The sequence below is a fragment of the Colletotrichum paranaense genome, assembly GCF_030867605.1.
Source record: "Colletotrichum paranaense strain IMI 384185 chromosome Unknown Scaffold_1.1, whole genome shotgun sequence".
Taxonomy (NCBI): Eukaryota; Fungi; Ascomycota; class Sordariomycetes; order Glomerellales; family Glomerellaceae; genus Colletotrichum; species Colletotrichum paranaense.
Window position 1 is genome coordinate 2,164,622 of NW_026848959.1, and position 25,820 is coordinate 2,190,441.

At 50.9% G+C, this 25,820-nt stretch overlaps 8 protein-coding genes across 8 annotated transcripts; 3 read left to right on the plus strand and 5 right to left on the minus strand.

The window, feature by feature from the left end:
• Positions 1-524: 524 nt before the first annotated feature.
• On the plus strand, positions 525-1,634 carry CPAR01_00786 (NADH:flavin oxidoreductase/NADH oxidase; the record flags this gene model as incomplete). The annotated part of the gene is made up of 1 exon (XM_060485076.1): positions 525-1,634. One exon carries the CDS (start codon positions 525-527, stop codon positions 1,632-1,634), a length of 1,110 nt encoding a protein of 369 aa, XP_060355933.1.
• Positions 1,635-1,837: 203 nt separating this feature from the next.
• Positions 1,838-2,431, minus strand: CPAR01_00787 (uncharacterized protein; the record flags this gene model as incomplete). Its single annotated transcript, XM_060485077.1, has 1 exon — positions 1,838-2,431. The coding sequence occupies one exon, from the start codon at positions 2,429-2,431 to the stop codon at positions 1,838-1,840; it is 594 nt and encodes a 197-aa protein (XP_060355934.1).
• Positions 2,432-2,849: 418 nt separating this feature from the next.
• Positions 2,850-4,254, minus strand: CPAR01_00788 (uncharacterized protein; the record flags this gene model as incomplete). Its single annotated transcript, XM_060485078.1, has 3 exons — positions 2,850-3,266; positions 3,337-3,540; positions 3,607-4,254. The coding sequence occupies 3 exons, from the start codon at positions 4,252-4,254 to the stop codon at positions 2,850-2,852; spliced, it is 1,269 nt and encodes a 422-aa protein (XP_060355935.1).
• An 853-nt stretch (positions 4,255-5,107) lies between these two features.
• CPAR01_00789 (uncharacterized protein) lies at positions 5,108-6,916 on the minus strand (the record flags this gene model as incomplete). The annotated part of the gene is made up of 5 exons (XM_060485079.1): positions 5,108-5,402; positions 5,461-6,381; positions 6,441-6,548; positions 6,613-6,659; positions 6,716-6,916. The coding sequence occupies 5 exons, from the start codon at positions 6,914-6,916 to the stop codon at positions 5,108-5,110; spliced, it is 1,572 nt and encodes a 523-aa protein (XP_060355936.1).
• Positions 6,917-7,979: 1,063 nt separating this feature from the next.
• CPAR01_00790 (aconitate hydratase 1) lies at positions 7,980-13,763 on the minus strand (the record flags this gene model as incomplete). The annotated part of the gene is made up of 7 exons (XM_060485080.1): positions 7,980-10,283; positions 10,342-10,364; positions 10,514-10,640; positions 11,047-12,001; positions 12,314-13,291; positions 13,440-13,537; positions 13,692-13,763. The coding sequence occupies 7 exons, from the start codon at positions 13,761-13,763 to the stop codon at positions 7,980-7,982; spliced, it is 4,557 nt and encodes a 1,518-aa protein (XP_060355937.1).
• A 2,969-nt stretch (positions 13,764-16,732) lies between these two features.
• Positions 16,733-17,362, plus strand: CPAR01_00791 (uncharacterized protein; the record flags this gene model as incomplete). Its single annotated transcript, XM_060485081.1, has 1 exon — positions 16,733-17,362. One exon carries the CDS (start codon positions 16,733-16,735, stop codon positions 17,360-17,362), a length of 630 nt encoding a protein of 209 aa, XP_060355938.1.
• Positions 17,363-17,543: 181 nt separating this feature from the next.
• On the minus strand, positions 17,544-18,355 carry CPAR01_00792 (uncharacterized protein; the record flags this gene model as incomplete). The annotated part of the gene is made up of 3 exons (XM_060485082.1): positions 17,544-17,819; positions 17,880-18,212; positions 18,308-18,355. The coding sequence occupies 3 exons, from the start codon at positions 18,353-18,355 to the stop codon at positions 17,544-17,546; spliced, it is 657 nt and encodes a 218-aa protein (XP_060355939.1).
• Positions 18,356-20,711: 2,356 nt separating this feature from the next.
• Positions 20,712-25,571, plus strand: CPAR01_00793 (ABC transporter; the record flags this gene model as incomplete). The annotated part of the gene is made up of 1 exon (XM_060485083.1): positions 20,712-25,571. One exon carries the CDS (start codon positions 20,712-20,714, stop codon positions 25,569-25,571), a length of 4,860 nt encoding a protein of 1,619 aa, XP_060355940.1.
• Between the last annotated feature and the right edge of the window lie 249 nt (positions 25,572-25,820).

Sequence of the window (25,820 nt, forward strand, 5' to 3'; positions counted from 1 at the left end):
GCTTGGGCTATGAAGTCTTAAGCCAACGGAAAAACACGGCTGCTCTAGCTTTGCGACACTGCCCAAGTGGAGTTGACTGCACGTTTCACTGCTGGGCATTTCTAAGCAAATTCTCGGACTTTGTATCCGTGGCAGGCCCTATTTTGACCCCAACAGGTCTTGGAGTATCTTCGAGCGACCGTGACATGCTATTGGCTCCTCTTTTTCCAAAGTCTCCAACACCATCCGCTTTTTGCAAATGCTCCGATAGCTTCCATCCCAAACCCCTGGTCCTGGGTCTTTACGCCAAGGGGCAGAACGTTGCGACCTACCAAACAGGTGCTCACCTCCATCTTTATGAACCCACAGTAACAGTGAGAATGGAATGGAGGGGCTTACTTATGAGGGGCAGACCGCCCTCTGCAGTGCGGCATCTGGATAAGATTAACTTGGTGGCCATCTTTGTCACGCTCAACTCTATTGTCTCATCTGATACTACCAAACTCTCCCCTCAGACTACCTGAGATAAACCCTCAGCCTACATCATGTCGTCCAAGCTCTTCCAGCCGCTGAAGGTCGGCAAGGTCCAGTTGTCTCACCGTGTGGTGATGGCGCCCCTCACCCGTTTCCGCTTTGATGCAGACCACATCCCGCTCGACATCGCCCTCGAGTACTACACCCAGCGCGCCGCCGTTCCCGGTACACTCATTATCGCCGAGGCCGTGCTCATCTCCCCGGAGCATGGTGGCTTCCCCAACGCCCCGGGCATCTGGAACGAGCGCCAGATCGCCGGTTGGAAAAAGGTCACGGATGCTGTACACGAGAAAGGTAGCATCATTTACGCCCAACTTATCGCACCGGGCCGGGCCGCCGTCGTCCCTGTTCTAGAGAAAGAGGGCGGCCATCCGCTGCTCAGCTCCAGCGCTATCCCCATTAGCCCTGAGTCTCCGGTGCCCCGCGAGATGACAGCCGAAGAAATTGCTTCCGCTGTCAAGGACTTTGCGCAGGCTGGCAAGAACGCGATCGCAGCTGGTTTCGACGGCGTCGAGATCCACGGCGCGAATGGCTACCTCGTTGACCAATTTCTACAAGATACCTGCAATCAGCGCACCGATCAGTGGGGTGGCAGCGTCGAGAATCGGGCTAAATTTCCCGTTGATGTCGCAGCCGCGCTGGCCGACGCGATTGGCAGCGATAAGGTCGGATTCCGTATCAGCCCGTACAGCACGTTTCAGGCGATGAGAATGCAGGATCCTGTGCCTCAATTCTCTTACCTCGCGCAGAAGTTGAAGGAGCTCAAGCTTGCCTATCTGCACATCATCGAGTCTCGAGTCAACAACTGGGAAGATGTCGAGAAGATCGAGGGTATCGAGTACCTCTTGGAGATTTGGGATAACGTTTCGCCCGTTTTTGTCGCAGGCGGATTCTCACCCGAGCTGGCTCAGAAGGCTGTCGACGAGGAGTATGCCAAGTGGGATGTCGCTGTTGTCTTCGGCCGTCATTTCTTGGCAAACCCGGACTTGCCATTCCGCATCAAGCACAGCCTTCCACTGAACAAGTACGACCGCGACACTTTCTACACGCCGTCCATCCCGCAGGGTTACATAGACTACCCGTTTCACCCTGCTTTCAAGCCAGGTAAACCATTGGCATAGAGCGCAGTGGTATGGAGACATGACGATTCATGATAGAAATAGATGATTAAACATAGACATTGAAACACTCCGTTCTTCTTAACTCCCTTTTTTGAGCCTTCACCATAACCTTGTTTGGGTATCTCATGGTTGCCGAGAAGTGATAGACCCTGTCTCCGATGCGCCTCAATTGCGACGGACCGTACGGATATGACTGACCGTCGTTACAAAGCCTTTGGCGTTAGCAAGTAACACCAATGGTAGATATCGGGGTCGGTAGGCTTTAGCCTAGGCGTAGGGATCTTCGCAAAAACCTCAACATCGAAAGGTAGGTTTTCAACGTCGAAGCGGCCGGAGGAATAACTCAACGAGATCCAGATGCCCCCGTCGGTCAAGTGTCGTCCCACTCCTTCTGCCATTCTTAATACCGACTCTTCGCCTCCACAGGAAATTGCGTCCACAGTGCTTTTGTCGATGATCAGATCGTACGTCTCTCCGAGCTGGAGCTGCGTGGCATCTGCAACAAGGTAGCGCATTCTCACGTCACCAAATACTTGCTTTTCTAGCATACGGCCGCGATCAATGGCTCGAGGCTCGAAGTCAACGTTGGTAATGTTTTGAAAGCCTCTTGCCCGGATATGGTTCTGCAGGTCGCTCGTTCCGAAACCTAGCTGCAAGATGCGAGCCGAGTCGTCCAGATTGGTGAGACATGGGTCCACGATCGACATGAAGGTCGCAGACGAGGTTAACCACTCAAAATTGGTCTCGGATGCGAAGCGCTCGCCCCAGTAACTTTGTTTGTCGAAATCTGCGGGCATGATTTCTCTTTTGGAAGGTAGATTCTCGTTAAAAGCCGGGGGTCGATTTGTAAGTGACACTGCAGTCCCAAAAAGTTAACGTTGTTCACAAATAACCATCAGAGTGCTGGAGTGTATTTACCCTTATCGCCAGATCTGAGCAAAGAATTTTAAATGCCCACATTTACGTAACACTGGAAGCCCCATCTGACATCATCTTATTGGAACACAACACCAAGTGGTTCCGCTGCTTGAACAGTGCGCGGAGCCTGAGTAATGTTGTTTGTTGATAACTCCTTCAATCAAATTGTTCATTTGCTCTTGTCACTGCCAGTTTTAAACCCTTAGTTAACTGTCAAAAGGCTTCCAGTTTTCAAGCAGCCGTGAATAGACACAAAACGACCTCAATAGAGGCCATGCGATATGATCAAGACCATCACTATTCTGCAGCTAGACGACGTCTCATGTCCTCCAACGCATCTCTGATGTTTCTGTCGAGGTCAAAATTCCACAACTCCTCTGCCTGCGACAAGATTTCCTCGCGTAGCTTATCAAAGTCTTTCCCATGCTCCGTCCGGAGATCGTACAGTTCGCCAGCCCTTCGACTCTCCCGAATAAGCCATTGACCTCTTTCCCGACGGCTGGCATCGAATGCAGCAAACGCAGCCTCAATCGCTGTACTATCTCGAACCTTTAGGTCTGCCAACAGCGATGCCATGACTGCTGCGTCTTCAATGCAAATTCCCGCTCCAGCACCTTGATGCGGGGTGGATGCGTGTGCTGCGTCTCCAAGAAGGCATATACGGCCCTTCGCAAATGTAGGGACCGAGCCATCACCTAGATCGAATAGAGCCCACTAAATAGGTCGTTAACTCGATATCTGAAGGTACAAATGAGGACTGGGCGCGAGTTCATCGCAGACATACCCTATCCAGAACTTTCAAAAGCTGTATCGCCTTCTGCATTCGCGGACTGAAAGCTTTGAGATCTTTGATGCAGTCATCTACTGTAGCAGGAAGTGTGAATTGGGTCTCGCTCGGCCACTCCTCGGTGGTCGAGGTGTGAGCGACCAAATTTAGCATTTTCCCGTGAGCCACCGGATAGGTGACTATGTGTGCATCGTTGCAGACCTAATCCATTGTTAGGTAAAATTTCCACGATAGACTGTCTTAAGAGTGATCAAGAATGAAACTTACCCACAGCCCGGAGGTTCTTGCTCTGTCTGGGCCCAAGATCTGTACGGCTTGACTCATCGGTATCAAACCGCGGTAGGTGTACTTATGGGTGTAGGTGCACTTCGTAGCCGCATGATCGTGGCCTATGACGATGCCTCTTGTGTGCGATTTGATCCCATCGCATCCGATTATTCCATCAGCCTCAGCGGTTGATCCGTCTCGGAAGATCATTCGAAGTCGTTTGCCCGTTTCTTCTGGCCCTTCAATGCTTTCCAGTTCCTTACTGTAATGTATCGTGTCACCGGGAACATGTTTGAGCAAGTGTGTTAAGAACTGGCCTCGGTGACAACCCCTAAGTCCTGTAGTAGAATTTCCAAGTGTGAAAAGAACAGTGTCCTCGTTTGCTTCATCCGTACCGTCAAACACCTCCCAACGGAAAGGAGGCTCGGCCACGCTTTCGAGGGCCTCGAGAATCACCGGATCACAAGTTATCATTGCCCTGAGAGCATTTGGCGAAACTCCCAAGCCGACTCCAAGCTCGGTATAGGCATGGGCCTTCTCGTAGATGATGCAGGGTACGTTGCGTTTAGCGAGCGAAATGGCGAGGATTATTCCAGCTATGCCTCCCCCAATGATGGCGATTTCGAATGGCTTCTTTTCTCCTCCCATGATGATGTGACTTCTTGGAAGGAATATGGAAGACTACGAACTAGGATCGAAAAGAGGAGATGAGTCAATTTGACATGAATCTACATGAGTGGTTGAAGCATTATTAAGGTTTAAACGGATGTCACACGGACTTCGAGTCAAATGTCCCCGAGGCACATCAGGCATCTGTTGGCCCTAACTTCGCCAATTCGGTTAAATCTCACTCCTGAGATCTATCATAGATCATCGTCTTTGGCTGTGAGGAGTATAAGGTGCGTATTCTTTAGTCGAATTGTTTCAAGGGAGACATACTCATACAGTCATGCAGAGCTGGAGGTATCGTGCTCCAAACGTAGCTCCAATAGTAAGATGGTCTCTCAACCTATGATAAGGCAATAACCGTCAAGATCACGACAATCAGTGCTTGGACATAAAAATTTCGATATTTCTTACTTGCGTATCTACTTATATTCCATCAAATAGCAGACCGGGTCATCCTCTTTCGGCATCGCTGATGCAGTCACCAAATCTGTGGCAGTGCAGAGCTAAAGTTCTTCACCTCTCCTTAAGGTTCCCTACCCCCTGTTGGTAGCGTGGGATCGTGCTCTCATTAGAACTTTGCTGAAACTTACCGAGTTGGACTGTCGATGACCACTCCATCGATGAGTTAGTTGGATGAGCACTGGTTATGCTGCATTTCTTTGATGGCAAATGAAAATTATGACCATATACTAATGCTTAATTTCAACATCAACTTCATCATTACCGCGCTGCTTTGAATGTTAAAGTAATGGTGCGAATCTTTCGTCTTTCCCAATTTTTCTCATCCGTTTTCCAGGATTTCACCGGAATCTTTGCCAAGTGCCATTATCAATTACAATGTGTACAGTGTTGTGTCTCTACCTTCTCTCTTGAGGCTTTTGTTGGCCCTGGTAAGCATAATTTTCATGATCACGCATGTGACAATACTCAAGGCCGACGATGCCATCATGAGCAAGTTGGCCATAACATATCGAGGCCCATCATTCGATGGAAAGAAGTAGGGGCTCCAGATATTGCCTAATTGGCTGAGCAGGTTGATGATGGCTGTTGCACACGCCCTCTTCTCTGGAGTTTGGTTCAGTGTGGAGCTAGCCCACGAGAAGACCATGGCATTGGAAGAAAAGCATCTGGATCATTGTATCAGCTAAAGTTTACTTCCTTGACCACCGGATATGCTCAACTCACCCGCAGATGTAAAGGAATGCAGCAAAATAACGAGCGACTATGTTGACCGTGGAGACCGAAATGATGAACCCAACGCATGCAACGCCCTGTGGCACGGAGATGTGGAAGCCGCGCTCTTTACGTCGATCGGAAGACCAGGCAGTCGTGAATGCGACGACAGTGGCAAGAAGGTACGGCGGCGCCGTCAGAATGAGGGTCAAGGTGTTGCTACCAAGCTTAAAGCCCTTGACGATCGTGGGAAAGAAATTGTTGAAGCCATAGGCTGAATGATTCGCGGTCAGCATTACCACCTGTTTTACCGCTGTGTCAGTGTACCGTTCGGCATCTCTGTGCGTAATATTTTCTCTGCAAATTTCAGCGTGACTCACGAATACCCAAGTACGGGGGTCTTTGATGGCAAGTTTCAGCCCGTTCCAGACACTCGAGTCTGCCTCTGGCAAAGAAACCCGATCTCTTCGAATACGCTCAACCGCGACTCTTTGCTCAGCATCTGTGAGCAACCACTTGGCAACACCCGACCTCTGTCCGGGGAAGTCAGGAAGCAGCGCGAAACCTAGAAGCGCTGCGGTGAAACTTCCAGCTCCTTCGATGATGAACAGCCACTGCCAACCAGCGATGCCCCTTGCGCCCTCGAGGCTCGAGAGCACGCCAGCAGCAATAAGTCCAGAGAATGCCGTGGCAAGGAGGACGCCAGAGTATAAGACGGCAGTGCGCAATGCTAGCTCTTTGCGTGGATACCAGCATGATAGAAGATACATGGCTCCGGGGAAGAACGGGGCTTCCGTGATGCCAAGAAAGAATCGTATAACAAGAAGGTGGGTGTAATTGCCAGCTCCAGCCGTGGCAGCTGAGACGATAGACCACAATGATGTACAAGCAGGGATGTATATGCCGGGTCGTGTTCGAGTTATGAGCATGTTACTTGATGAATGTCAGTACTTCAGCGTGGATGGGCAGAATTCCAAGCACGTCTCTCTTACCTGGGAAGCTGCATCAACATATAGCCTATGTTCAGGATGGAAACAGCAACGTTGAATTGATTTCCAGTCAGATTGAGATCCTTCTCAAATGAGCTCAATCGGGCTTGACTGTGACCAGTTACTATTAAAGACTGACCAATATTGCACGAGTTGAAGGTTATAAGAATCTTACGCAATGTTGTTTCGATCAAGATAGTTGAAAAGATACAAGAGCCAAACCTAGAAGCTGTTAACCTTTGTACTGGATCTCGAGCTGCTGTTTTCGGACGACTGACCATAGGGACGAGTGTGTAGTCGAGTTTCCTCACCAAACTTTTCTCGTGAGCAATGAATTCCTCTTCGGCCATGCTGAAGTTGACATCAGTGACATCTTTATCAAGGGAAATATCTTGCTCTTGAAAGGCTTGTAAATCGTCGATATGATCAGAGCTGGCTTGCATTGTGTCACCCTTTTCCCTGGATTTATCAACAGCCATTGTTGTTGGTATTGAAGCTTGTGAATAGGAAAGGGAAGGCTAAAACGATCAATCAGAATTCTTGCAGATGGAACTTTTATCCAATATCTCTTACTGCAAGAACAAGAGAAGGCATGCCAGTTGAAATAACGTGGCATGGTGCTTGGTGACGAGGGGTCTTAAGTTATGTCTTTCTGAACATCAGCATTACTTTTCAGACACACACCAAAGGGAGACACAAATTTCAGTCTGTTCTGATTGTCGAGCGACAAGACGGAAACCCCAGAATTACCCCGCATACCCCCAATCTAACCCCAGGTTCTTACCCGCTAGTAGAGTATCCGTACAAAGGTCTACCTGAAGCTATGAGGATTACACGCCCAGCCTATCCTTCTACTTCATACAAGCATCCAGCCAATAGGTGGCCACGGAATCGAAAGATTCAGGTGTCTGCCATGCCAGTGTAGATAGAGAAGTCAAGTAGTTCGATAGTGGGCTTCTCCGTACCTGTCTCGGGTTATTCCAGCCACTGCTAAGGCTGGTAAAGGTCATCTCGGAACTATTTCAACCCTTCACTCCCTTGCGTAGTGGAGTAGTCCGTGTCTTAGCGGAACAGTCCGTCACATGGAGAAGTCCAATCTCATTGCCCGGACTACTCCTTGAGAATGCAAATTGATATTCGCCATCATGAAGTTGCGAGAAAGTCCCCCATAGACCACCGGTCTCGCGAGTTTGGCTTGACAACATGAATCGTGAACATCCATCCCGTTCCATTTCAACATCTCGCCGCATACAACGGGTTCCATAACGCTGAGGGTATGTTGAGGCGGGACATCATCGCCTCATAATTTGCTCCACTTACACACTCCGCACAACAATCTCTCGTTGAATAGTACCTTATCATGGCTACGACATACGTAAGGAGTTCAAGAGTTATCATAGTGATGACAACAGCACACGTCCGAGCCTATGTAAAGGTTACTTTGTTTTTATGATATCAGGAAGAACGCTATGCAGAACAGAATTTGGCATTTTATCATGTGATCCCTCTAGGGTCTCGGGGCCTAACGCCGACAAGGTATCATCATGCTTCGCCACGAAGTGCAACGCGCTTGATGTGGTTAAGCGCACTCCCCGCCCGCAACCATTCAATCTGGTTGATTTCGAAACTGTGATTCAACTTGGTCGTCCACCTGGAACCTTGTAGGGTGACGACCTCCATGGTTACTTGTTTATCGGGCCGCAAATCAGCATCTTCGACGTCTGCAAGCGTGATTTGGTCCCCTTTCTGTATTTTGCCGTAGTCTGCGGGATCACTGAACGTAAGCGGTAACATGCCCTGCTTCTTCAAGTTCGTCTCGTGAATTCTGGCAAAGCTCTTGGCAATGACGGCAACACCACCCAGATATCGCGGCTCCAGCGCAGCATGTTCTCGCGAGCTTCCTTCGCCGTAATTATCATCTCCGATGATGCACCACCTGATGCCAGCGCTCTTCATGCTTCTCGCAGCTTGAGGCACGGGTTTGATTTGGCCATCGACCGGATCCATGGCTTTGCCAACCATGTTCAATGAGCTGGCGTCGCCTAAGAAGTCGTTGGTGGCTCCGAGGAGCATGTTGTTGCTGATATTCTCCAGATGGCCCCGGTACTTATACCAAGGACCAGCGGGCGAGATATGATCTGTCGTACATTTTCCACGCACCTTGATCAGGATGTTCATGTCACGCGCTTTGCCGACTTGCCATCCGTCAAATGGTGTAAGGAGTTGGAGTCTATCGCTGGAAGGGAGGATGTTGACTTTCAAGTCTGTTGTGTCCGATAGTACAGGAGGTTGAAAACGGTCGGCGCCTGGAGAGAAGGCCATCGGGAGCTCGGCAGCTTGAGGGGGCGTGAAACGGAACTTCTTGGGAGCACCATGAGGACCAGGTATGGGGATGTCATCAGTCATGGGGTTGAACGTGAGATTGCCAGCGAAGGCGAATGCTGCGGCAAGCTCAGGTGATGTGACAAAAGAATGAGTGGCCGGATTGCTGTCATGGCGACCTGTGAAGTTGCGGTTGAAGCTGGAAATGACCGAGTTCCTCTCGGCGTTCTTCACATCGACGTCTTCCCGATCCCATTGTCCAACACATGGGCCACAGGAATTACTCAAAACAACAGCTCCAGCTTGTCTGAGCGTATCGAGAATCCCTTCCTCCTCTGCCGTAGCACGGATTTGCTCACTTCCTGGGCTGACCAGGAACCGAGTCTTTGTCTTCTCTAGCCCAGCTTCCTTGGCTTGAACGACGAGATGGCGAACCTTTTCTAGATCTTCGTACGAGCTATTGGTGCAACTCCCGACTAGACTGCAAGAGATGTCTGACGGCCATGAGCTCTCGCTGACGTGTCGTTTGAATTGAGATAGTGGGTGTGCTAGATCTGGGGTGAAGGGGCCATTAATGTGAGGCTCAAGGGATGACAGGTCTATCTCGATTATTTCGTCGTAATAGCGGTCGCAGCCCTCGTCTCCAACAAGAAGTGGCTGTTTGAAAATATCGGCATAGTTGGCGATATTCTTCCGATTCGTGGCTGATAGGTATCGTGACATGGCTTCAGAGTAAGGGAACACGCAAGACGTTGACCCAATTTCGGCAGACATGTTGCAGACGGTTGCCATTGCCGTAGCTCCCAGCGTTTCGGTGCCTGGACCAAAGAACTCAATGACCTTGCCTTTACCTCCAGAAACAGTGAGGATACCCGCAAGCTTGCAGATTATGTCCTTTGACGAGCTCCATCCCTGGAGTTTGCCGGTCAGGCGCACGCCGCAGACCTTTGGACAGACGAGCTCCCACGGCATACCAGACATTGCATCGACAGCATCAGCTCCACCGACACCGATGCCTAGCATGCCCATTCCTCCGGCATTCGGTGTGTGCGAGTCTGTGCCAATCATCAGGCCGCCTGGAAATGCGTAGTTCTCGAAGATGGTTGTGTGTATGATTCCCGCTCCTGGCTTCCAGTACCCGATTCCGTATTTCCTCGTCGCACTGCCGAGAAAGGCGTACACCTCTTCGTGGTCGCTAGCGGCACGGACGAGATCCTCCTTGTCACCTTTCTCGGCAACGATCAGGTGGTCACTGTGTACGGATGTCGGAACTTTGACGCGTGGAAGACCAGCGCTAATGAACTGAAGCAAGGCCATTGTTGCTGTGGCATCGTGACATGCTACTCGATCGGCTCGCAGGCGCAATATTGTCTTGCCTCGATGTATTTCGTCGAGCGACCACCCATCGTTGCCGGGGACTAGGTGGCTGTATAGGATCTTTTCGGAGAGAGTCAGGGGTCGTTTATTGGACTTTTGCAGGTCATGAAGGGCTTCTAGTCGCGATCCATAATCCAATGGGTTGTACTAGGTCACGGTCAGACTTAGTGCTTTGGTTTTGACAGGAATTATGCAAAAGACTTACCGGCTCCAAAGGACTTAACGGAACTTGTACAGATGCAGCTGGAGTTGCAAAATGTCTTCTCCATGCGGCGTAAGAGGATTGTTTGAATGAGGAGCTCCCTTTTGACCTAGTTGCCTTCAACAGCGCTAACGACATGACTGCGGTTTCTATGCCTCAGTGCCAGTCCAGAGACCTTCCAAGGGCACGGCATCTTTTTCATTCTCCTTCCACTCGTACTGCGATACCAAACCGTGCTGGTCATTGCGATGCCATGAACAATTCGTAGCAGCTCCTGCTTCAAGTCCGGACAGTCGAAAGGCCTGGGTAGCTCCGTTTAGAGCTCCGAAATTGGGGCATACACGGAGTAGTCCGGGAGCTGAGCAAGATCCAAACACGGATTACTCCGTCTAACACCAAATGCGAGCCCAACCCCCGGAGCCATCCGTATGGATCACTCTCGTGGCCCAATTGATAGCGCATTCAAGCAGCTGGATCCTTCCAAGTCCCGGGAAATCCCAAGACGGCGCTGACGAGTGCCTACCTGCGTCATCGATATCCCGGGTTCGGGAAGTTCGCTATGTCGTAGGGATCGCTAATGCTAGTCAAAGGAAAGCTCCAGCTGAACTCAGACTTGTCGAAATCGGCAAGAAAAGTCTCAATTTCCGGAACATAGTCGTTCGTTGTTGAATGGAATGTAGGGGCGGGATAGACTCCCTGCCAATGTACCGGGTCGTGGGCATTCGGTAGCTCCATCGAGGCTCCCGCCATCTGGTGCCAGGGTGCGTCTGCGCCGTTGAGCGCTATGTGGGAAAGGTCGGACTGCTGCCCAGTTGCATCATAGACAGGTGCTCCTTCTGAGTTCTCAATCGCAGTCTCTCCGTCTTCCGCGCTGAGAGGCATGAAGAGTCTGGGATTCTTTGATGGCATATTGCCGGTGTAAAGTTTGCGGACTGTGAGGTCGACAATAGCCCCGAAACTTCTCTGTCCCCTTTTGACAGACGGCCACCATTCCCCACCAACTGCCAAGAGACCTGAACAAGCGCGCAGACTTTTGGAAAGGTCGGCCGTGGACGCGCTTTGACGGACGATGGGGCACGTCCAGAAAGAATAGATCAGCGTCGCCCCGGCCGCGAAAATGTTTTGGACCGTTCGCCATCCATGATGAAGACCTTGCATATCGTGCAACATTTGGTAGTCCTGCAGAATGGAGGAAGCATTGTTGAAGCAGATCTGGAGAGACTCGGGAGGAGGGTTTCGAATGACCTGTGAAGGCTGGTACAGCATCACCATCGTGGTGTGATACTTGATCTTCAGCTTCAGCTTCCAGATGCGACGCTGTCGGTTGTCAACACCGGGGAACTCAAAAGATTCTTCAGACACCTCTCGCCACCAATTCACGAGCTCTTGTTTGATTCTTCCTTGTTGGTCAGTCGGGTTTCGAGGCATTGGAAACCAGGAGGAGTCGTTGGGCAGATGGTAAAGTTGTTGTTTGACGTCGGAAATCAGTCTATCAAGTTCGAACTGGTGTCGTGCATATCTCAGGACAGCCTCCGAGAAGGAGGATGGAATCGTGTTGAGGCTGTTCGTATTGCCTGTGCGTGATAATTGGGGCTCAGGCATCATAATATCGAATGTTTCGTCGCGGAAGCCAAGGGGCCGGCCTTGAATAGATGATATGGATCTATCATTGTTAGTAAGTCATATAAATAAAGCACTACTCGAAACTTGCCTGTCCAAAGAGTATATGGTGAAGAAAGTCAACCTCTTAATTTGCTGATTCTCAAATTCACTACTTGGCTGGATGGCTGCAGGTGGTTCCCTATGAATCCCTAGTTCTACGCAATGCGCCAATGCAATATGGATGAGCGTGAAAAGATTGACCTCTGCAGGGGTCAACATGCTGTGTATAATCAGAGTTACCAAAGCCTGAATCGACGACAGAGATATCTGCGAGAAACAATCCTTCGAGAAATGTAGAGCGGCACGGTAGAACCTTTCGGGAGGAAACTCGTAGATCCGCGACCTGATCTTCATGATAGCTGCGATATTGAACACCATGAAGAGGGTAAAAGCAACAACGGGCATAGGCACCGCTTGCATACCTTGATCGCTCGGGGTGACCTGCCATCCATTCCACCTAAACGCTTGAACGGAACTTGGCCAGCCATTTGGCAAGGGATCTTCTTCCAGCGAGCATTCAAAAGTCGCATAAAGAGCCTCAATGGCACTCAGTAGAGATGTCGCTTCTAAAACTGGGTAGTCGGGATGTATCCAACGAATGTAGGTGTGTACGAGTTTGATGGCGTCTTCTTTCCTTGGAAGTTCCTGCGCGTAGACGAGCGTCAGCTTTATCGTAACGAAAATGAAGTCTGCAGTCTCTTGAGTAGAGAAGAGATGCATACGAACCTGCCGTAGACACACGTGCAAGGCACGATTATATTCTTGCGAGACGTTGCTTGGGATGGTGCTGTCGTGCCATTCAGATGCTGGTCCCTGGGCTTGGACGTCATCAATCAAAGCAACCGGTGTTGAGCCCGCACTTGAGGGAGACGCCCCAATGAGATTCGTGAAAAGAACACCGGAACTTGATCCCAGATAGTGCTTTTGATCTGAATCCGAGTTGAGCGATAGCATCCCTAAGTTCCTGGCGACCGAGTGTGCACGATCCGGGAACTCTTCGTCGTGGTCGTTGGATCCCGCGGCCTCCGCGGTACGCTTGAGGCTGCCTGATCGCTGCGACCCCAGAACTATAGTCCCTCCCACCGGCACCGGTTGACTACATCCGCGGCCGGACCGGGGAGACGATGTCGAGATATTGTCCTCATCGTAGTCTCCACCTCCGACGACCCCCGATCCTTTCGGGTCCGGAAACGCGTCTATTTGCGGACCGCCTGCTATGTCGACGTCAGGTAGCCGCTGTTTGATTATTTCCTCTAGCCATTGAATTCTAGCACGTGCCGCGCTCGCAAAGCTATACGTGGATAAGGATCATCAGTCATGGACTCCTCTAGCCGTCTTTGAGTACCTTGCAGGGCGGATGGGACTCCAGTATGAAGCGCTCAGAATGGAACCAATGAGGGCGCAGTAGGGGCCATGGCAATTATGGCATTTACACTTACTTGCGAGGAACCAACAAACGCGAGTTCTGACTATCAACATCTAGGCAAGTTTCGCCGGCTTTTGCGCAATTCGTGCAGGCAGGGACTTCTCCGTCGCACTGAAAAGTTGAGAATGAGCAACCCGAACAGTTTGAGCCGGAGTAACGCGGCGACGGTCCCAGTCATTGTCCAGGCTAGTAAGACCAAACCCCAGCGCGGGATTTGATCTGACTGGAGCCGCAACGCGGGTCGGGGATTATGAGAGAGTCTCACCTTTATTCGCCTTGTGCGACAACGACGACAGGCGAGCCGGACCTTCTTGGGCGGATTTGCCCGTGTAGCCATCTCTGAATATGAAGTTGTCGATTTTCTCTCGTTCGTTGAAGGTTATGTCCCACGGTGTGAAGGTAAGCGACTTGGAAGGAGTTGGCGAGGAAATGAATGGAAAAAAGGCATAGCCCGGGGCAGCTCCCGACAATGGCAAGGCACGTAGCTACTAAACAAGCTAGCACTCACGTTAGGTACCAAGTACATTTACTGGATCCCGGGAGGGGTGTTTCTCAGGGGGCTTGTCACGTCACTCTCCGCCTTTCACCCAACCCCTGACGGGATGTGGCTTGGGCTGCTTTTTCGGGATAGACAGACAGAATTCGCGGGAAACATACATCAGGCATACCGGGGGAGAATCACACAGAATCATACAAGGGCTCTTACAAGAGCTACAAGGAGTTCCAGCTACTGTTCGAGCCTTTATCAAGACCTTATACAGAGGAGCATACCCGGAAGCAACGATAGCTACCCTTTGCAACGGATACCTATAGGTACTGCACTTTGGACACTCGGGAAAGGCCTAAGCGAACGGTACAACGCCTATGTTTCCTTGGAAGACCTCGGTCGTATGTGGAGAAGCTGGCTTAGTGCCCAATTGGCAAACCTGGATCGGTAAGCGTACCTGTACTCCATACTTTTGCATCGGACACTTTGTTGAATCTAATCAGGGCTTGCGGACGCTGGAGTCTGGACGCTGTCGCTCGTTCGCTAAGAGCATTCGCAATATGTTCTGCCTGACAAGACGAACCTTGTCAACCCGCCGGCGGTATTCTCGTTGAAGCTTTACGAAGAATTGTTCCTCCGTTAACAGAAGGTTTCACAGCTAGGGTCTCGCTACTGCATGCTCCAAATGACGGGTGGATTCCCTGGGAGTCGGAGATCTATTAGTTTATGGTCCGTGGACCCGATACGGCCTGGAGGCTGCAGTTACCAACGATTAATCATGCTTGAATAGACTCTACCACCTTATCCCAAGATAGTATATACCTTGTTTACAGTTTGAACTACCTTATTCTGCCGGATAACGTTCGATAGGGCACGGCAGATGGTGGAGCAAATCAGCGTGTAAAAAAATGTGCTTCGGGGCATCGGGGAGCACGCTGGCCGTAGGCCCTCCGTGCACAACACCTCCCGATCGCCTAGTCGCACGATTGATCCACCGTCATCGCACTACCGGCCCTGGTCTTATAGGTAGACTTCTGTGGTTTTGATGTTCCAGCTTCCCGCTGGGACTTGTCAGTTCGCTGCCATGCTGCCCAAGTGAGCTTTACGATCTTCCCGTCAACCTTGATGAAATCCTTCACCTGGGAACCCCTCGGCAAATTTTATTTTCGCGGAATCGCACTTGATGAATCGCCTCCCGCCTCGAAGTCGATTCATCTGAGACGCAGAACGCACTGGCGATGGGCGTATAGTAGGCTACAGCATCACGGAGCGGCTTGATTTTACTCCAAGGATGGCTGGGACGAAAATTCCCAGCGGGGAGTGGGATGAACTCAAAAGCTGCATTGTTCATTACGGGATTACCTTTGTACTCGGTCGGACGCTCGCTTGGCTTTGTTTGGCACGCGGGAGTGTGACTTGATCTGACTCGCGGTGACGGGAATGAGTGCTCCGCCGGATGTAAGTGAGCTTGATGTATCACGTCTTTAAGCAGGAGCATAAGGCCAGTGGCGGCTGCGCCGGGAATAATCATTGAATTAAAAGGGGCCGGAGGTGTAATTATGCGGCTCTATGTCGATTTGAAGAGGCCTAGGCGTAGGTCAAGGCAATACCAGTGCTCATCTTCGTGTAGCGATGATGAATGAACCAGCAAGCCTTCGCTATCCATTTTTGCTGGCTAGCATATGGGTTATTGGTTGGATTAGGGACACAGGCCTACTACTCCGTACCGTTCGTTTTCCGTAGTACGGTAGGCTATCCGTAGACCGCTGAAGCTCGATGTAGAGTTTATGTATGTACAGCTCGGATTAGCCCCAATTCGCTCTTTACAGGCCACCCCTTGTGGCTATTCTAACGTATGTTACGGAGTAGAGCGGATGAATTGACACGCAAAGTCCAAAGCTTAGAATCCAAACCCCAGACCGTAGCGTCAGACTGGCAAGGCCAGAGAGGGGAAAGGGGAGCATTCCACGCATCGCGTGGAATCCACGGTTTCCACGCATTCCACGGAGACGCTCTGACCAGTCTCTCTTGGAGCAGGTTTGTCTTGTTACCACCTGGCACCCGTACGGAGTACTCGTTTCCCGTACGGATATTGACGGAGCAATCCGCCAGCCGGATACTTCTCACACGGATAGCTCCTTTGGAGGAACTTCCTCGATTGTTCACATGCAGACAATTGATGATCTTGTCGCGTGAACGTGTCGAAGATGCGTGTTTGTGTCTGCTTTCTCTAACTATCGTCTCCGTGCTACTGTTACCACCGCTCGGAGGAACCCGAGTGAAGATGAATGTTATATGAATGATGGCGTCGTTGGCTGGGAGAGCCCTCGTCGCCGATCAAAGCCACGAGTGCATTGCCGTTCACCAGTACTGGCAAACGTTCTCGCATTGACTGATTCCTTTGCGATGCCTCCTTCTGCTACATCGATTGAGGAAAGACAACCCGTTCTGCTCCCGCGCGGCGGATGGGATACTCATCACCATATCTTCGAACGTAGGTCTACTTGTCATGCGAAAATTTCTTTCTGGGGCCAGATCATCAACGAAAAACCCGCTAATTCAAGCCCTTTCGTCGTCGTCAAGCCGAATCTTTCCCTTACAGCCCAAACAGGCATCTAACTCCGCCGCCCGCGACGATTGCCGCGTTTGAACAATTCAAAAGAAGCTTGGGCATCACGAGATCGGTACTCACACATGGATTATCCTACGGGAATGACTGCACGTCTCTCAAGGCGTTCGTCCCCCGGCTCGGAAGCCAAAAGACTCGGGCCGTTGGCGTTATCGATCCTGAAACGACGACAGACGAGGAGTTACTTGCGATGCACAGAGCGGGTGTTCGCGGCATTCGCGTGAACCTGTATCAGTACAAAGCTATGGAAGATGTCGAGCTACAGAAAGTTGCTCTGCGTTCGCATCTGAACAGGATTACAGACCTATCGCTCCCATGGAGCTTGACGATGACGACGACCCGCACCGAGTTCTGGACCACGCTGGAGCCCTTCGTCCGAGACGTCATAGTCTCGCAAGGCGTCATCTTGGTTACAGATCACTTTGCGTTGCTGAAGGCGACAAGTCTGCTGTTCGGTGAACATCGCGAGGACCCGACGACCCAGCCAGGATTTGACGCCGTGATGAGACTAGTGAGGGACGGCCATCTGTGGGTAAAGCTGAGCGCACCGTATCGCATCAGCGACGACAGCCCAGGATACTCGGATGTGGAGTTTCTAGTGCGCGCATTTGTCGATGCGAACAAGCACCGGGTGCTGTGGGGCAGCGATTGGCCGCATACGCCGCGAATGAAGGTCCGGACACAGGAGGCTGCCATGAGGGAGACGCCGTATCTCGAGGTAGATGATGCGGCGTGGCTCAAGAGCCTGAGGTCTTGGCTCTCAGATGAGGAGTGGGATCTGCTAATGGTTCAGAATCCAAGCCATATCTTTGGACGGTGAAGAATTTGATGAGATTGGCCGCGGTCGAACCGGGGCTCGAGAAGAAGCAACATGTCGTGAAAGTCAAACGCAAGGGAATGGTCTAGCGATCAAGCTTTTACAGTGGCAATAAGACGTTGTATAAAGCGTGAGAACTTCTGGCTGCACTGCAAGCTGCTAAATATTACCCACCTTACAACAGTCATTTATCTTTCCGGACGCTTTTGATGAGGTCTCCCATGGAAGCCCCCTTCTTCAGTTCGACAAACATCTTCTCATCAACTTCGGCCCTTTCCTGGCATAGAGCTACCACCTTCTCGACCAGAGAAACAGGAGTAACCACGACGCCGTCGGCATCGCCCACCAGAATGTCGCCGGGATTGATCCAAAGGTCTTCCTTGAATTGGAGCGGCACGTTGATTCTTGAAGCCCGTGTGAAAGTGTTGGATCCGAGAATCGAAGTGCCTTGCGCAAACACCTAGCCAAAGCAGTCAGGTTTTTCCATCCCCTCCTTTACTGTCAGAGGAAGAAAACTCACGGGGAATCCCATCTCGTTGTGTTCTCCAACGTCTCGCATGCGACCATCAATAACCACAGCCTCCGCCCCGAGATACTTTGCTCTCGTAGACATCAGCCCGCCCCAGCAAGCCGAAGGCAAGCCCTTGGGTTGCTGGACGTACATTATGCCGCCCTCCTGATTGTGGTCGACGAAGTGCTTGTCTAGCTTGGGCGCCGCGATATTGCTCATCTCCACCATCTCGACGGTTACTGCGGGGCCGAAGACGCGTCCTGACGCGCCCGGCGAGAACATGCGGATCCCATCAAGAAAGCCGCCCTGGGGGTATTTGAGCTTGACAAGAGCATCCCCAATCTGACCAAAATGTTATTGACTACTTTGATACAATATTGATAAGATTTGATGGCTGAAGCCGGCCGATCGACGACCTTGGCCAGAGATGCACTTACGTCACAGGAGGTGAACTTGCGAAGAGCTTCCAGAGCGCGAGGTGACATTATGGTGTTTTGTTCAAGACTAGTAATTGAATAGCTCAGGCCCAGAAGTTTCACTGACTAAATCTTGTCAATCCAAAGTTCTTCTCATGACCGATTACATATATAAGGCAAGTTCAGGGTGTATTCGAGTGCCTGCCGGCGTACCGAGCGAAGCTCCGACCTTTGAGACGCGGGGTTGCGGGCCAGCACCGAAAGCTCGGACCATTATCTTGGCCATCAAGGGCGGGATTACTCCGTCTCCTGGGTTCGGTTCAAGGAGACATCCGGCCACAGATGTAGTGACGGGCAAGGAATATAGAACATCGAAGTCTTCTGGGCCAGCTTTTAGTGGCCAGACGTAGAGAAAGTCTAAGCTGGAAATGAGTTGAATGAAAAGAAACAAGATCTAACTATCAGCCAGTAGCTTGAGACCTCTGTTATTGGGGGTCACTAGTCCCGACATGAGGGGCAGTGGAGGGAGGAATGAATGAGCTGAGGGACTGACTTCACATGATTATTATCAGATTCTTGTCTTACAAAGGCCGTGTAATCAATTACGAATGGCGCTCCTTGGGACGACAGGCCATTGCTTTACCTTAGTAACGATGAGATAGTTTTCGGTCCTTTCGGTGAGTCTCGGTCAATCTCGGTCAGTGACATCGTTCAAGGGTAGACATAACGTAGCCCTAGTTGATCCACAATAAGCATTGAAGAACATTTTCCACATGGCTGAGACTCCAGTATACTCACTTTGGAGTCGTTACTGTATGTTGCTTGCAAGATGATGAAGGCTTACCAACGTTTCATGCTGCTATGGCTCCTTCATGTCCTTCTTCATAGGTTGGTAGATAACTAAGTTACACAATGAGGCAAAAAGCTTGCGCTCAGCGTGTGCATACACTGACCCCCACCTGATTTGAACAGATAACCTTTCGATAACATCTCGAGGAGTCTCAAGCTGGAGTCGAACGCGCTACCGTTGCGCCAGAGGGCCGATGAAGCTGTACCCACATCTGAGATGAGTGTTGTGGATGCCGGGTTTTCGGTGTGGGGGCGGTTATCTCTGACACAAGTGGGAAAGTAAAACGAAGCGACCTAGCCTCGAACACTGGTGTTCGCGGGCCTGGTATTAATAGAGAAACCAGACACGGAATGCCAATGGAAGCAAAATCAGGTCGAGTACTTTGAGTATATAACGATCCCACTCTTCCACCTCCTCAAATCAAACGGGAGCGATGGCCTGAAGGCTTCCGCCTGACAGGGCAATACATTATGCAGTGCGGAAAGAAACACTCTTTAAATCTCCTGATGTGCAGAATTTAATCGCGAAATTACTACGTCACACTGTTGATGCAGAGAACGAAATGGTGAGCACCGATTTGGCAATGCTGTGGTCAGCTTTGTTGCAACCGTTTGATGGACTTGAGCACTGGCGATGCTAGCCACCACGTGCTAATGTAAACGGCAATGCCAATCGAAACAAAAGATCAATAAAGTTGCATCAATTGCACTCGTGCCCTTGGTGAACTTGCTTGTCAATGGCTCGAACAAGTAGCCATCATGAGACCGGTGAGTCGGGCGGTATGCAAAGCAAAGCGATTCCCAAAAGGGCAATTAGAGGTCGCACGAAGACCCCAATAATCCCAGGCATCCAGGAACTGTGCCTCTCCAGGGCTTGGAACTAATGCCGTCATTGGCGGCATCGGTGGCTGATGGATCTGACAGTCATATGCTAACCACATTAGGCAATTGGAAGTTCATTCAGACATAGTCTAGCACTTTACAGAAGGGGTTGCTGGCCCAGCGAAGACGCGAAGATGCACGTGGAATCCTCCGCCATCCATCAACACATCGAGACCTGTCCAATGAGACCTGTCTGCCACGATTTAAGAGCGTGTCTGCCTCATCTAGCCCCTGTTGAGGTTTTCATATCATGTCCTTCCTGCACCAGTTTCCTGCTCTAGCCTGTGACGCGTGCAGCTCCCTGGCCAGACGAAGCCTCTTGAATGTCCCAAAAGAGCAAATGTCAGGAAGGCGTCCTCGCTTACCACCATGACCGTTGGGCAGATATATCTGTATCGCTTAGCCCTATAGCTATGCTGACATGGAGGTGCCATTCTTGGCATAAAGTTGTCCCTGACTCCTGGCTCTTTATCGATCTCTATGGCCCTTCAAATATCTTGTGACGTGCCAGTGATTCCTCGGGGAACTCGTCCGACATATCTAAAGATACCATCTTCTTGTTTTCAAACATTTTGCCGGTGACTTTCTTCCATAAGTATCGCAAAAAACCACCTTACCGACTCCCACAACTATACTCCCCCTTATATCACCGCACGATCGGCAATCTGACGCCGACTTGCCGCTCAATACTGCCATGGCGGCACCAGAGTCCGCATTATGGCGCCAAGTCGGTGTGCTGTCGACTAAAAACTTCATCATACTTCTCGCCCGCCACCCCGTCTCAACTATCTACACCGCAATCCTTTTACCTATTATACTCATAGTGTATCTTGGCATTGGCAAGAATCTCAACAGCCCATCGAACGAGTTTGGAATTGCAGATCCTCGACCTATAAGATCACTAGCGGAAGGCCTGGCCGCTTCTGATGGCTCTCGTGACACTGTGGTTCTCGTCAATAGCGGACTATCAGGCGGCGATGTAGACCGCGTAATAGCGGCAATCTCTGCTCAGGTTTCTGCAGCCGGGAAAATTTCAACAACAATCACAAATCCTTCCGATCTTGGCTCCACTTGCCGCTCATCTTTCCGTGCGACTACTACCTGCTACGGTGCCGTCGTTTTCCATTCTTCCCCCACCGAAGGTGATGGAGGCCTTTGGAATTACACGTTGCGAGGGGATGGAGTCTTTGGGTCATCATTCAAGGTCAACAACGACGATAGTGATGTTCAAGTGTATACGCTCCCTCTTCAACATGCCGTCGACTCTGCAATTGCCAGTCTGAACTCGACAAATGGTAGTTCAGCGTCTCTCGAGCATGTCCAGGAATGGGGTTTCACCGACGAGACCGAAGACGAACGGCAAGCCAGCGTCCGGAGGAAATACCAAAAGACTTTCATCGATTATCTGGCAGTCTCCTTCATCCTAGCGCTGATTGGCGTCAGCTACCATCTGCCCGGTCACGTCGCAACTGAGCGAGAAAAGGGGCTCTCTCAACTCATTGACTCAATGATGTCCACTCGCTATGACTGGGAGCCCCAGGTCATCCGCATGTTGTCAAATTTCTACTCTTTCGCCGCAATCTACTTCCCAGGCTGGGTCGTAGCATCGGTCATAGCGAGGAGCATGATATGGAGAGAGACTAGAATTGGTATTGTACTAGTCTTCTTCATCTTTGGTGGCCTGGCTCTTACTTCGCAAGCCATACTCGGCGCGACATTCTTCAAGAAGGCTCAGCTTTCCGGTGTCATCAACTCTCTGGTCTATGTTCTTATGGGTGTTTTGGCACAGGCACTCCCCAACCCAAACACTGTCGCCGTCGCTGTCTTGAGCCTGCTATTCACCCCATGCGCCTTTGTCTTCTTTGTAAGATCCATGGCGCGATTTGAGGGCGAGGGACAACCGATGAATCTTCTCAAGACGCCACCAGGAAGCAATTCTACCCTTCCAGGCATTGCAATCTGGATCTTCCTGATCCTGCAGTTCCTTTTCTACCCACTGCTTGCCGCCTACGTTGAACGTCAAATTCATGGAGTCGGCTCCGAGAGTCGTAAAATCTACAAGGGTGACGGTGTCCGGCCACAAGAAGCTATAGTCATTGACGGCTTGACCAAAATCTATCGCCCGAGCTTTCTTCGACGGCTGTTCTCTTTCATATCTAATCCTCGTGCTCCTACAGTGGCCATTGATCGTCTTAATCTAACGGCAAAGAGGGGCCAGATCCTAGCACTTCTCGGTGCCAATGGAAGTGGAAAGAGCACGACTCTCGATGCCATCGCTGGGATCAGCCGGTTCAACCTTGGCGGTGTCTCTATAGATGCCTCTGGTGGGATTGGTATCGTGCCCCAGAAGAACGTTCTTTGGGATGAGCTCACCGTGGCCGAACACATCACGATATTTAATCAGCTCAAGTCTCCGTGGAGCCTTGCGAGCAAGGAGGACTCCAAGCACTTGATCGACTCAATTGGCCTATTGACAAAGCGAAAGTCCCAATCACGACATCTGTCTGGCGGACAAAAGCGCAAACTCCAGCTTGGCATGATGCTGACTGGTGGAAGTGCCGTCTGTTGCATTGATGAAGTGTCTTCTGGCATTGACGCGCTCTCAAGACGGAAGATCTGGGACATCCTTCTTTCGGAACGTGGCAAAAGGACCATCATTCTGACGACGCATTTCCTCGACGAAGCCGACTTACTTGCCGATAACATTGCGATACTATCTAAGGGCAGCCTGAAGGCCGAAGGCTCGTCTGTAGCCCTGAAGAACGCTCTCGGAGACGGCTACCGTATCCATGTCCTCAATGCAAAGGATTTGAGAGCTCCTCCAGAAATACACGGCGCTACATTAGCTGTGGCATCAAATACCATCATCTACACTGCTCCCTCATCAAGCATCGCCGCCGATGTAATCCGTCACCTTGAGAATCTAAGCATTTCCTACCGCATCTCCAGTCCAAATATTGAAGATGTGTTCCTCAATGTGGCCGATGAGGTGCAAGGGGAGGGTTTTCAACCCCTTAGTCAGGGTAGAGCCCATGGGTCAGTCGACTCTGGCAAAGGCCTCACAGAAAAGTCTATTGTTAATGGTGGACAAGACTCGTTGGGGCTTCAATCTGGCCGTCAGACGGAAATCTTTGAGCAAATCCCTACTCTGATTCGCAAACGCTTCACGTTACTCAAGACTAACTGGGTTCCATACGCCATCGTGTTTCTTGTTCCGATCGTTGCAGCAGCAATTATGCAGCTCCTTATCGCCGACGAGAGCCCTGCTAGCTGCGATGTGGCAGACTTTAGTCAAGCTTCTGCAGAAGGCTTCGATGACTACAGGAAGGCCTTTGACCGAGCTCTTATCGCTGCTGGTCCTTCTTCCTCTTTCTCTAGCTCATCATTTGGCGACCTTTTTGGCTTCTTGCTTCCGGGATCCAATAGCTCCACGAATACCGAACTTGCGCAAAGTGCCACCTACGCCGACCTTACGCGATACATGGAAGACAATCGTAAGAATGTCACTCCAGGTGGGCTTTGGGCCGGCAGCCCAGACACACTCTCAGCAGTTGCCTACCGAGCAGATAATGAGGGAACAGGGGCAGTCCTCGCAGCGGTCATCATGCAGAACCTGCTCAGTATCGTCAAGACAAATATCAGCATTGCGACCACATACACCCCATTTGACAGCGTCATTCCCTCTTCGACCTCATCCACAGTTCAGTTGGCCATATTTTTCAGCATCGTCTGCTCGATTATTCCGTCGTTCTTTGGACTGTATCCCAACGCTGAGAGACACAGCCATGCTCGTGGCTTGCAGTACTCCAGCGGAGTGCGGTCGCTATCTACATGGACGTCGCACCTCATCTTCGACTTCGGGGTCTTCTTTCTCCCTCTCCTGGTTGCAGCTATCATATTGGTCGTCTCCTCAGACATCTGGTACGCCCCTGGCTACCTGTTTCCAGTGCTCTTGTTGTACGGCATCGCCTCGATTCTGCTGTCTTATGTTGTTTCGCTGTTCACCAACAGCCAAGTTGCGACTTTTGCTGCAATAATGGCCTACAATAGTGTCGGTTTTGCGATCTATTTGATCGCCTTTCTCTACATCGTCACCTTTTCGCCGTCCATTGTCACAGATCGCAACATTCTGATAGGACATTACACTATCTCGGCCTTCTTTCCCGTCACATCCGTCTTCCGAGCCCTTCTCATTGGTCTCAATACCTTCTCATTGGCATGTTCCACTACCGGTCTTGGATATCCAGGCGCGACCAAGGCGTATGGAGGTCCAATCCTCTACCTCGTCCTGCAGACGATACTGCTGTTTGGCATTCTTCTCTACCACGACAGTGGGAACATGCTACCTGCGATATTCAAGCGCAACAGCTACTTCAGCGGCGGAGCTGAACAAGCACGCGAAGACCCAGAGATTGCCAGCGAGCTATTACGGGTCGAGTCGACTACGAACAGCGACGGGCTTCAGGTCAAACATCTGACGAAGAAGTTCGGTAGCTTCACTGCTGTTGACAATGTCTCATTCGGTGTTCGCCAGGGAGAAGTCTTCGCGCTTCTCGGTCCCAACGGCGCCGGAAAATCGACAACCATCTCACTGATCCGGGGTGATATCCAACCGAGCCGTAATGGCGGCGATGTTTTCGTCGAGCAAGTCTCCGTCACCGACCAAAGAGCAAGAGCCAGGGCGAATCTCGGAGTGTGTCCACAGTTCGACGCAGTCGAGTCCATGACTGTTATTGAACATCTCCGGCATTACGCCAGGCTGCGTGGAGTTGGCGATGTTGAGGAGCAAGTTCAAGCCGTTGTGCGTGCCGTCGGCCTCGATGCCCATGCCAATGTCATGGCGCAACACTTATCAGGGGGCAACAAGCGTAAACTCTCCCTCGGGATCTCCCTCACTGGGAACCCGTCGGTGATACTGCTTGACGAGCCATCTTCAGGCCTCGATGCTGCTGCGAAGCGCATCATGTGGCGAACACTCAGCACAATTGTGCCAGGTCGTTCTATACTTTTGACAACCCACAGCATGGAAGAGGCTGATGCACTTGCTAACCGAGCTGGCATTATCGCACAACGCATGTTAGCCATAGGTGAAGTTGAGAAGCTTCAAAGCCGCTTCGGAGACTCACTATATGTTCATCTGGTCAGCCGCACTGCTCCACACTCGAAATCGGAAGAGATGGATCGTATGCGAGACTGGGTTCTACAGCAATTTCCCTCAGCCCAAGTGGAGTCTCAAACATTTCACGGCCAGTTGCGGTTTTCAGTCGCGGCATCAGATGTGCTGCAAAGATCTCAGCTGAGCCATCAGAGAAGAAGAGAAATGCAGGGCGGGGAGAACTGCCAGTTGAGTGCAATCGGTCAACTTGTCGTGATGTTAGAGGAGAACAAGGATATCTTGGGCATCGAGCATCAAAGTGTCAGTCCCACGACGTTGAACGACGTCTTCCTTTCCATCGTTGGGCAGCATAATGTGCAAGAGGAGGGTTACGGAACAACTGCTACTGAGAATGGAAAGAAGAAGACCAATTGGCGAAAGATCTTGCTTGGATTTTAGCCACCGCTTGCTATGCAATGCTATCGTTGCTGCCTTGTAAGAGAGATGATTTGAATGGCCCGGAGAGCTGTTAAATCCAGACTTATCAAGTCCCTTATCGTAATGTTTCCCCCACATTCGTTTCAACGTACTAGGATGGTATGATGTTGTGACCCCTCCAATCCACGGAACAATCATTCAGAGGTCGAAACACCGCGCATAGTAATATTGGATACCTGATTATTCAGGTAACTGACTACTTTCTGGCAC